Raw genomic sequence first — 11004 nt, 5'->3', positions numbered from 1 at the left:
GCTGCTATTAATTTCTTACTAGTTAAATCCCAAGAATGATATTTTGCAAGGAATATCAAATATTTTGCAAACATCCCCCAAAGAAACCATATCAATTCATTTACCTATAAAACCTTGACGATGTTTGGTATTTTATAATTTTTCACTTAGATAGAATTCAGCCCAAATCAAAAGAATAAATGGACATACAAATAATGGACAACAGGACAGCTCCTTTATGATAAAAAATGCTTTCAATTTTATTCAAAATTATCTCTGAGATATTTCCAGTTTATTGGCATGGTGGACTTAACTTCACACTTTCCTGAATTGTTTCATATTGATTAAACAACCCCCCAATAAATATATTGAACTATATTGTACATATCTAAACCTATGCACACAAAATCTTCATTATATATTAAAGACATTGAGCTTGGAGCAGTTTTGTTATTACCAAATGACAAAACAAAATCTCGATTTTTCTTTTTCTTTCTTTCTTTCTTTCTTTCTTTCTTTCTTTCTTTCTTTCTTTCCTACTTTCAGACATTTAGCATCTAAAATATTATGTAGAGTACTTTGGACTCTTTAATATTAATGTTTACTTGGGCTGGCAAGATGGCTCGGCAGGTACTTAGTGCCTGATGACCTGAGTTTGGTTCCACAGGCTGGAAGGCGAAAAGTGACCCCTGGAAATTACCCTCTGACCTCTGTGTGCCCTACGGCATGCACACCTCCTAATAAATGCATAAATGTGGAATAAAAATTTCTAACCATTTGTCTGTGGCCTCCCGGGCCACATCTGATTTCATGCAGTTCTAAAGCTTCATGTTAGTCCAAAAAGGAATTTCTAGACGGAACTCATAAACCATTTTCCCAGAAGACAAATTTCTGTTCAGAATTCTCCTTCGTTTGAGTGGTGGCAGTCAGACCTGGTGACTCATTTGCAAGACAAAATTAAAGCCAGAAAGTGTCAAATGCTGACCAAAAGTTTGACAATAACACAGAGAGGTTTCCTTATAACGTCATGGAATTCACCCAGTGACACCTAGAATCAGATTCTTCCATCATTCGGCCGTACTAGCAAGACATTTCAAAGGCTGCTTCAGGGTTCATGGACCGCTGCCTGAGATCACCATGTAAATAAACAGAATTACGATTGGAGCAATCCCTGTAATGTCTGATGCTTCTCCTTCCTGCTGGTGAAAGCGAGGAAGCTTTGATTGTTACAGAGTAACTGTGAAAGGCCCGGGGAGGGGACCCAGCTGCCTCCTGCTTTTTTTTCCCCTCCAACTTTTGCTTCTTCCTTTTCCATTTCCTACAGGATCATGGAAAGACCAAAGACTGCTAGTGAAAGGCAGGAACCGTAGAAGAGTAGCTACCGAGGCTACATTGATACCCAAGAGCAACGGGCAGTGAAGCTGGTTTCAATACTGTGTTTGATTTAATCCAACATACTCCAAGTACAGTCATTTCTGTAGCCAACATTTCAAATAGTCACTGAGCTCTTTCTCATTCAGCAGTTTTAAAATCTAGAGTGTGTGATCTTCTGAATTTTGGGTGCTCAGGAGCTGTCTGTGGTGGCCAGCTACCCTCCTGGGTCACAGGGAGTCTAAGTGGCATGCCAAGAGCAATCCAGGAATAATACAGACAGAGCGGGCAAACCAGGAAGCACAGAAAACAAGCTGCCAAGCCAGCCGTGAGGTGTCCAGCCTGGCACACAAGCGGATCCTGAGACAACAGAAGGGAAGGCCCTGAGCCTTCTGGCCCCTGGACTCACTTCCTCTGTTCTATGTGCTTAACTTGGAGTTCTTCAAGTTTTGCCTGGAGGTCCAGGTACTCGGGCCCAACAAGCCATCCTGGGTTCAACCAGAACACAGCTGTGGCACGGGGGAATGGCCGGTGTTTGAGTGTGACTCTGTCACTTCTGAATGGCTTGCAGCACATGAAGGTCAATGCCTGGCCCCTGTGTGGGCAGGTGTTCGTGTGCTTATGAGAATGAACGCCCGCATATATGTGGAAAGGGGCGCAAGGCAGTTACGCAGAAATGGGGAGGCTCCTTTCGCAGAGAAGACATCCTTCTTGTCACATGATGTCTCTCTGGCTACCCGCTCCAGCAGCCCTCCTACCCAGAACCTCTGCCCTCCTTCAGCAGACACCCCAAGCATCTGCAGGTGCTGTTCCATACTGAGAGCCCACCTGGTCTGTGCCCTATACATCGTGCTGGCATTCCTGCTGCAGTAATGTCCCAGTGGCTGCCATGTAGTCTGCCTGGTTTGGGGCAGCCTGGGATGCTCAGAGGCTCAATCCCAAACAACTAAGCCTTGTGGTCTAAAGAATCTCTTCACTTGTTTTTCAACTTTTTTTTCCCCCCTGGGTTTACAAAGCAATATTTTGTTGAACTTCACATCTAACCAAGCCCTCCCGTTCAGGTTATCAGAAACCTTGGGTGCACAGGGGAAGCCTTACTTAGGACAGGAGGACACACCCTCCTGTCTTGGGCTTGATCCTGCTATAACAGGCCTGGTGGTTTCCTGGGTGTTCACTGGGAACACGCTGCACCCAGTGAGGAGGTGTAGAGGACAGCGATGGAGTCCTGTGGAGAGGCAAGTAACATGTCAGCAGAGCAGGATGGTACCAGCCTGTGACACCAACATTCAGTAGGCTGAGGCAGGGGGATTGCAAGGAGTTCTAGGCCAGCTTGAGTTAGAGTAAGACCCCAAACAAAACCAAATACAATACCCTAGAGGTCCCTGGGACCAAGCATATTTGAAGGAGAGGGGGAAGCTGCCTTACTTGAAGCCCCGAGCCTCCCCCAAATCCTTGGAGTTTCTTCCCAGTAGGCCCTGTGCCGGGAGACCAGAGGGATGTACTCTCAGGTTCTGGCAGCCTGTATGCTATGAGCCACCCGCTGCTGAACCCATGCTCAACTCCCACACCAGGAACCACCAAACAATGGACCAAGGATTCTTTTCAGTCCTGGTTTCGGGGGTGGGGGTGAGCAAGGGAAGGATGGAGGTGATTAAAGGAGGCACTGATGCTTCCGGGAAGGAACTCTGAGCCGAGGTGGTTGGAGAGTGCTGAGCCAATCAGCCTGCCTGCTTCTCTCCCAAGAAGTCCAAGCACCTGTGGCTGGCACACCTGCTCCATTGCTTCATCCTGACTCCTTTCAGTGCATTTAAACTTGCAAGAGAGAGCACAACAGAAAAGCCTCAGACTCTTAATCCTTCAAGCCAGATGCCCCAGTTCATAAGCCCAAGGACAGTCTGTAAGGTTTCCAAGCCCCCTAGTAAGAAGTGACTGCAAACTCTCCCCTGCCCCTGTCCTCCTCCTGCCCCCAACAACAGAAGGGCCTCTGGACCTTGAAACATGTCACAGACAGAAACACTCAAGACAGGCTGCTCATGAATTCGGGTCGTCTAATTTTCAGAGTCTGATGTCTTGCAATGATGACATTGCTGTGGCAGCCAAGGGTCCAGGGCTGCAAGTCTGAGCAGCTGCTCCCGGCTTTGAAAGGCCCAGGACAATGGGTGCACTGTTCCCAGGGCAGGCCTCCAGCATTTGCATAGACTGTTCTGCCTGGTTGACCAGGGGCTGTCCAGCTCAGCATTGTCCACAGATCACTTCAAGATGGCAGAGGTGACAGGATTCAGGTGAGAGCTGGTGGGATGACGTCCAGAGGGCACGAAGAGGCACTGTCCTGGGAATCTTAGCTGGGACTGGTTTGCAGGGATTCCCGTGTTTGCTTTTGAAGATTTCCTCGGGCTGCTGGAGAGGAACAACAGGGGTTCTTTAAAGAGGAGCTTGCAGAGGCCTGTTGGAGGACTCATCCCGGGGTACCCCTCATCTAACAATCTAATAATGTGGTGGACCAATAGGCATTCACTCTTGGAAGTTTACTTACGCTGCCAAAATGGAGGCCTACGGTTTCCGTCTCCACCGCCTAAAGCTGTCGCGGTGTGAAACAGAATGTCCTCTTTTCCTGAAAGGATATCTTGAAAAATTGACACCAAGGCGGGGCGGAGCGGCAAAGGCGGAACGTAGAGACACTCAGGAGCAGAGGGTTTTCCTCCGAGTAACTGACCAAGCAGAGGCAGTGCCGATTTATTCACAGGCTGATGACAGGAATTTCACACCTGCAGAGACAGCGGCGGGCACAGCACCGCCCGCACCCGCTGACTCGCCCCACGAAGCTGATGTTTTAAGAACGTTTAGCTGTGTAGACGAGTACATCCTCCCTGGAAATTTGGCACCACAAGCCCATCTTTAACTCCAGTAGGTAGGATGAGGGGCTGGCCAACTAGGACTCAGTGCCACACCCACAGTTCCTAAGTAAATATTTTGCCAGGCCTTCGCTTGGAGGACCAGGATCCTGCAGCAGGTTAAATTCCGGGGGCGGGGCTTAAGGCGCAGCGGTGGGTGTGGTCGGCCTGAAGTTGGAAAATCAAGATCGGAGGGAACTTTTTTTTTTTTTTTTGCATCTAAATAGGCCTCAGTCTGAAGGGTCTGAAGCGTCATTTCTGTGAGGTCTAAAGCCCTTTATTTGCACAGGCAGTTCTGTGCCTTTACCGAGGGCCAACCAACCTTTCTCACGCCAGGGTCCCCACAGGCCTGGCCCCTCCTCTTCCACATCTTCTGTGCCTAAACAACCCCACCCGGGCCCAGACGGGTGCTTCCGTGTCCCCACCCGCGTACACTGCGGATGGCAGCGGCGCTCATCTTGGGAATATAGCGATTAATCCAGCCGCAGGTTTCCAGATAAGTGACTGTGATGGAGACTGTTGGCGAGAAAATAGACAATTATCCGCTGCTAGCTTTACATAAAGATCGCATTAACTCAAATTAGTTATCAGACAAAAGAGCGTCGGCAAGCGCGCCCTGCCCGCCCGCGCCCTGCACGCGGGCACCTCGGGGTGCAGCCGGGCAGAGCGGGGGGGCGGAGGGTGGGAGGCCGCGCCGACCTGGACGCGGCGGGGCCGGGGGCGGGGGCGGCTGCCGGGCTGGGTCTGTGGCCCCCGAGCTCCGGCGCTGCCACCTGAGTTCGCCCACGCCCGTCCCTTCTGCGAGCCCTGCGTGCGGAGCCAGCCTCTGCCTGCTCGGAGCCAGCCTCTGCCTGCTCGGAGCCAGCCTCTGCCTGCTCGGAGCCAGCCTCTGCCTGCTCGGAGCCAGCCTCTGCCTGCTCGGAGCCAGCCTCTCCCCGCGGCCTGCGGCCCTTCCGCCGCTGACAGTCGCGTCTTTAACTCCCCCAGGAAGAAACGGTCTCCGCGCTCACCCCTGCCCCACTGGGTGCGCGGGCCCACCTAGTGACCCGACCCTGTGTTGCCACCGCCACTGCCCTCCGACCCCCACCCCCCGTCCCTGTCCCCAGCCACCGCACTTTGCGGAGGTCGCTCTCGGCAGAGGCCGGAGGGGTTAGGGGTAGGGCCGAGAGTGACCGGCGGCAGGAACAGCCAGCGCAGCCTCGGCGACCGAAGTCACGCGCTGTCCACGCCCTGCGCATCCCCGCCACCCTCCTTCTCCCGGATGCCCGTGAGTGTGGACGCCGGCTCTCACGAGCACGGTGGATGTCACGGACGCCGTCGGTGGGAACAAACAGCGCTCAGCATCCCGACGGGCGGCAGCGCCCAGCGGGGTCCCCGCCGCCTCGGGCGAGCCCTGGCGGTGGCGCTTGCGCCCGGCCGGCCTCCCCAGCCCCAGGGTCCCCGGCCCCGCTGAATAGGGCGGATAATGACCCCCGGTTCCCAAGACAAGCTCTCCGCTGCCTGGTGAGCCTTGGATTTGTGTGGTCCAAGCCTTTCCCAGCTTGTCCCATTCTGTCACCGGGATAAGGGGCTCCCTCGGCTCGTTTGCACCTGCGTCGCTTTTGGCTCCTTCAGGAATGCGCTGAAGCTTGTAATCAGCTTTGTGAAGCCATTGAGTGCACGGCTGAGTGAAACTTCCAAAGCTCGAGGAAAACTGGCCGGCTGAATAGGAGCCAGCATGGGGCTGCTCTCCAAGCCTCCGCGCTGCCAAATTCCAGCAGAGCGCCTCACAATCGCCTTCCCCACACTGAGAAAAGTGAGAAAAGAAAAGCGAAAATACCAGTCACCGGGGCTAGCTGTTTGTTCCCAGATTAATGGCAAGCGGCTCCCTCCTACTCCACCCCCTCCACAAAGCTCACCAGTTCAGGAAATATGACAGGGAGGGGAGGGCGGTTATTAATAGCTCCCCAGCTGATGTCACCCCCTGGGCGGGGGTCTTCTGGGGCTCTGGAGGCTCCTCCACGCACAGTGACGGAGCTGAGCTCCAGCGTCCACATGTGCCGCAGGCCTAGCATCTTTGCTGGAGTAGAGTTGCGTATGAAGCCATACAGAATCGCCAACCAAGGTTCCAAAAGGAGCACCCGGCTCTTTCTATGCGGACCCCGCAGGGGCGGCCATCCTGGCCCTTCAGGACGAGGTGTCCCGGCCTCTCCTCGGGGGAGCGGGGGCGGGTAGGGCGTTCTCTCTTCCAGGACTCTGTGGTGCCCACCACTGCAGGAGTTTCCTCGGCTTCAGGCATCTGTGCTGTGGTTTCTAAGAGTCAACTCCTTCAGACTAGCACCTCCATGTGCCTCCCGGGCCCGGGCTTATTCTCTCTCACTCAAGGGGAGCAAAGGCTCCTCCCTGGAAAACAAAATCCTTGCCAGCCAACAAAAGACCAGACAACGTGTAAAAGGCTAGGGGGCATCCTTGTCAAGGTCCAGGCGGACCTGAGTCCTGGGTGGCTCTCGTCTAGGGGGCCCTCCTCCCTGCGCAGCCGCGACACCGTCTAGAACAGTGTGTGTAGCACGCCTTGGGAAGAGGCACAGGTGCGTGCCTCGTGGCATGCTGATCTGAGCTCAGCTTTCCAGGAACCTTCGGGAAGGAAACCTAGAACATTTCCTCTGGATCGTAAATCCCTGTAGGGATCTCCTGGAGAAAAGAAAGCAGAGGCCACAATGTGATAGGCACATAAACACTTGCTTCATGATGGCTGAGGGTTCCCTTAGCTAAGGAATCCCTTCCGCGCTCAGTGGGAAGCCCGTCTTTTCCTGGGAGCACAGAGAGCGTGCTTCACGTGTGAGCCCGATGTCCATGTATGCCCTCTAGCAAAGGGAAGCTCAGTCCCGTGGGGTTCTTGCTGTAGCGCCTTCCTCCTGTGGGGGCCTCATGATGTCTGACTGTGGCTCTATGCTAGAAACAGTCCCCTGGTAGATCGAAAGGCTTAATGGGCCTCTTTAAAGACCTAACTTATTATAAAGCCCTGGGGAGAATAGCATTAACAGGCAGGGAGGAACAGGAATCCTGCGCCCTCTCCAGCAGTCTTATTACAGTGTTCTTGCTTGCGCTCTTCTGGTGCAGAGTGGGCAGGGATTTTCCTATTTATACACCTTAATGTTCGGTGGGGGCTAGAGCACATGAGAGGGTGTGAGAGACAGCCTGTCTGAGCAAGAAGGAAACTGAACTGAACGAGGTGGAGGGACTGCATGATGATGATGTTGATGAAGATGCATGAATTGGGGCACTGTGTTGACACAGGCTTCCCAGTCTGGTGGACTAGCAAGGAAAGCCTCCCTTCCAGACAGACGGGAGGGGGGAAGGGCAACCCCCAAACAAGAGAATGTGGAACTCAGAGAAGCTAGGGGGCTCTGAGTGTCCAGACCGCATGCACTCACTCAGAGATGCTGAGAAGCCTGGAGCATCCCAACGCAACGCCACCCACACTGACATGCAAAGTTTGCTTTTTCGCCATGAAGTTTGACGTGACGTTCCCAGCAGCACCTCTCACTCCAGCCACTCTCGGCGACAAGTTGGGAGGATCTGCAGCAATTCAGAAATTAGTGAAATTTTATTCCTGGTGGGGGCACTGGATTAAGAGGCTGGGAGAGTGTGAAGCTAGTCAACGTGTAATTGCATGATAAGGCTCTCACGAGGAATTTATTGGCCAAGTTGCTATTTCTATTCCTTCCTAATCTCGTTTAGCACATTCGTTCTCTGCAATCTGTCTTCATAATCTCCTGTAGCAGAATGGCAGCCAATGGAAGCACGCGTGTTTGGAGAGTAGAGGAAATATGCACAAGTGCGATAAACTGATGCTAATTACCCATATTTAGGACACCGAGTGCAGAAGATCAAGGTTTACAAATAACAAACCGGAGCCAATGATGATGGCTTCCTTGTGTGGGATATATCGGAGGGGACCAGATAAGGGTTTCACGGGCAGCAGGGATTTATTGGTCAAAGGCTGTACCTTCCACTTTCCCACTTTTATATAGCAGTAAATTATTTCGGCTAAATTCGCCAGAACATCACTCTTTCATTTGGCGACGCGCCGTGACTTGCTCTTTCTTTGTGTCCATTCAATGCAAATCCTTGTAGTTTAACATCAGCTGATAAGAAACAAATAATTGAAGTAATAGGTAATTCCCTTTAAATCGTGCATATAGGAGGGTCCCAGGAAAAACGAGACGAGGTAAGGAGCAGGGGCTGAAAGCGAAGCAGCTTCACCTTCAGCCCGAGGCCACATGGCTTCACCACGAGCTCACAGCCTTGGTTTCTGCATGTGCACAGCCTGCGAGAACCACTTCCAGTGTGGCACCAACAGGGCCGATGCTTCTGTCTGGAATCCTGGTTCTAAGATGATGATGTTGACAACGACGATGATGATATTGACGATGATGAAGATACTGGCCATTCGATGAGAGCTAAGCATAATGTTTCTCCTCTCTCCACCTCAGCATGACTCATTGCCATCGGCCTGTTCCCTCTGCAACCCCTGGCTCTGAGAACAGACACAGAAGGGCTAAGGCTGGTAAGCTGGTGGCAGGCGGAGGGTGACGGTGGAGCTCCTGGCCCTGCGGTAGTTGCTCCCTACGGCCTTTAGAGAGCATTGCAGCAAGCTACTTCAAACCTGCACGTTCGTTTTCAAATTTGTATGTTAACCAAATGCAGCCACTGGCTTGCTTCATTCTCTGAGAACCCTCTAGAGTCTGTCTGTAGCCTTTCTGGTAGGTAGTGGTGATGGGCACAGATGGCAAAATGGTTTTGAAATAAAGGGCACCAAATATAAAAATAAAATTATATTTGGGGATATAATTTACAACTCCCAAATGAAGAGGTATTGGGAAGAACAGCTGATTTGGCACAAATTATTTTTCATTCTAGACCGTATGGGCCTCAAATTCTGTCCCTCTTACCTCAGTGGGTGTGTTTATTCCTGGTATTCCAACAAACACGGGCTGCATTTTCACTCCATGTACCACCGTGAAAGAAGAAAAAAGCGGTGCCAGTGGCTTGCTGCTGAAGCTCGGGTGCATCCGATTCTAGAGACGATGGGAACACTTCACATGCGTATCTTAGAACCCAAGGCGACTGGGAAGAGAGGCTTAATTAACGGAATGGTGAGTCTGTAACATTCTGCCAAAAATACTTACAAACATGCCCATTGTTGTGCGGAGGTTAACTTGTTATGAATTAACGAGTGTGCTAAGGATAGTGTGTGGACAGCACACCGTACACACGCTGCTGCTGCGCACGCATCCTGAAATGACTCGCTCAGCTGGGCGTGGCGGCACACTCCTTTAACCTCAATAGCTGGGAGGCAGAAACGGGAAGATTCACTGAGTTTGAGGACAACCTGATCTATAGTGTAAGTTCCAGGGTATCCAGGACTGTAGAGAGAAACCATGGTTCAAACAACCACATAAAGATAACAACAACAATAAATTACTCATTGAGGAAAATGAATGTTCTCCCAAGTAGGAGGGTAGGGAATACAGCTTTTCTGGAAAATGCATAGATTACAGAAAGAACCCATTGCTCAAATCATTTGTTAAGTTCACCTTTTTTTTTTTTTCTTCAAGACAGGGTTTCTCTGTGTAGCCTTGGCTGTCCTGGACTCGCCTTGTAGACCTGGCTGGCCTTGAACTCACAGAGATCTGCCTGCCTCTGCTGAGTGCTGGGACTAAAGGCATGTGCCACCACCCCCTGGCTGAGTTCACATTCTATGAAGCCCATTTATCACCCCCACGTGGACATTCCTGTGCCAGAGTGGAGTGAGGTACCGGCGCCCACGGTTGGCTTTTGATTTGACTGAGATCTCCAGAGCCAGTGGGTGACATGGTCATTTGGTGGCCATCAGCTTTCCTCCCTCGGTCACAGAAAGTTAGGCCACAGGTCCACCAGTGTCCAGCTCTTCACCTGGGTGTGTCTTGTATGTCGCCAAGACATCTTCACTGCCCGAGGAGACAACTGGTTGTCTGTGAAAGCCACTAACCGTTAGCTTTCAAAACAACGTTAAACGATGTCATGTTCAGAAGACGCCAACCGGCCCAACTGTACCGATGGAAGCTAATTAAAAATTCTTCTAAAAAGAAAGATTTCTTTTTACAGTGGCTTGTGTCCTGGAAGACAGATACAGGGGCCAGCTTTGACCTCAGAGAGTATCTCTGGGCAGGTGTGAAAGGTTATCAGATTAGCATCAGTATTCGATGTATGTATATGTGTACGTGTGTGTGTTCTCTGTACGTGTGCACCTCTGCAGGTATGATAATGCAGGGGCATGCATGTGTGTTTATTCACACAGGTGTGGGCAGGTATGCATCTGTGCAGATGTGGGCGTGTGTATGTGTGTATGCATATCCCTGAAGGTATATATAGGTGTGTGTGTGTGTGTGTGTGTGTGTGTCCCTACAGGTATGTCTGTGTATGCATGTATGAGCAGGTGTGGCCGTGGTGTGCATGGGTGTGCACCTGCAGGTGTGGGCAGGCATGTGCTGCTGTGCAGGTTTGGACAGTTATCTATGCACGTGTGTGTTTCTACAGGTGTGGCAGGTATATGAAAAGGTGTGCGTGTGCTTGTGGGTGGGTCTGCACCAGAGCGACCTGCAGCACAGGGCATTTCATTTTCCTGCCTGAGGGACGCTCGGCGGGGGGAACCAGGGAGGGTAGAGGAGGGAAAACCAGAGGAATGGCCTGGGTCAGTGTCTCTCTGGGAGCCGACTGCTCTAAATGCCTCAGTGATCTC

General features: G+C 51.7%; 1 protein-coding gene and 1 long non-coding RNA gene across 5 annotated transcripts; one reads left to right on the top strand and one right to left on the bottom strand.

The window, feature by feature from the left end:
- Window positions 1-235: 235 nt before the first annotated feature.
- On the bottom strand, window positions 236-9307 carry LOC110556549 (uncharacterized). 4 transcript variants are annotated; one of them, XR_009591292.1, is made up of 4 exons: window positions 9176-9307; window positions 6140-7799; window positions 3884-6027; window positions 236-3747 (listed from the first exon to the last, which is right to left on the bottom strand). XR_009591292.1 is itself a non-coding variant. In XM_021650381.2 (2 exons), exons 1-2 carry the CDS (start codon window positions 6293-6295, stop codon window positions 5392-5394), a joined length of 792 nt encoding a protein of 263 aa, XP_021506056.1. In that variant the 5' UTR covers window positions 6296-7908; the 3' UTR covers window positions 236-5391. The 4 variants fall into 4 exon arrangements, 1 of the variants encoding a protein (XP_021506056.1); XR_009591290.1 differs by lacking the exon at window positions 9176-9307 and having other exon boundaries at window positions 6140-6911; window positions 7655-7908; XR_009591291.1 differs by lacking the exon at window positions 9176-9307 and having other exon boundaries at window positions 6140-6623; window positions 7655-7908.
- LOC132653581 (uncharacterized) lies at window positions 8678-10487 on the top strand. Its single transcript, XR_009591293.1, has 3 exons — window positions 8678-8790; window positions 9144-9379; window positions 9842-10487. It is a non-coding gene; the product is annotated as an uncharacterized LOC132653581 (long non-coding RNA).
- Window positions 10488-11004: the final 517 nt, after the last annotated feature.

The sequence above is a fragment of the Meriones unguiculatus genome, chromosome 4 (assembly GCF_030254825.1).
Source record: "Meriones unguiculatus strain TT.TT164.6M chromosome 4, Bangor_MerUng_6.1, whole genome shotgun sequence".
NCBI lineage: Eukaryota > Metazoa > Chordata > Mammalia > Rodentia > Muridae > Meriones > Meriones unguiculatus.
This window is presented reverse-complemented; position numbering and strand designations above follow the sequence as displayed.

What these genes read in the sequence shown, in the direction of transcription:
- LOC110556549 (XM_021650381.2), bottom strand. Translation starts at nt 6,295, where the DNA reads ATGCTAGGCCTGCGGCACATGTGGACGCTGGAGCTCAGCTCCGTCACT. An exon ending in CTGTCATATTTCCTGAACTG is followed by an intron (nt 6,028 to 6,139) that starts GTGAGCTTTGTG and finishes CACTTTTCTCAG; the next exon opens with TGTGGGGAAGGCGATTGTGA.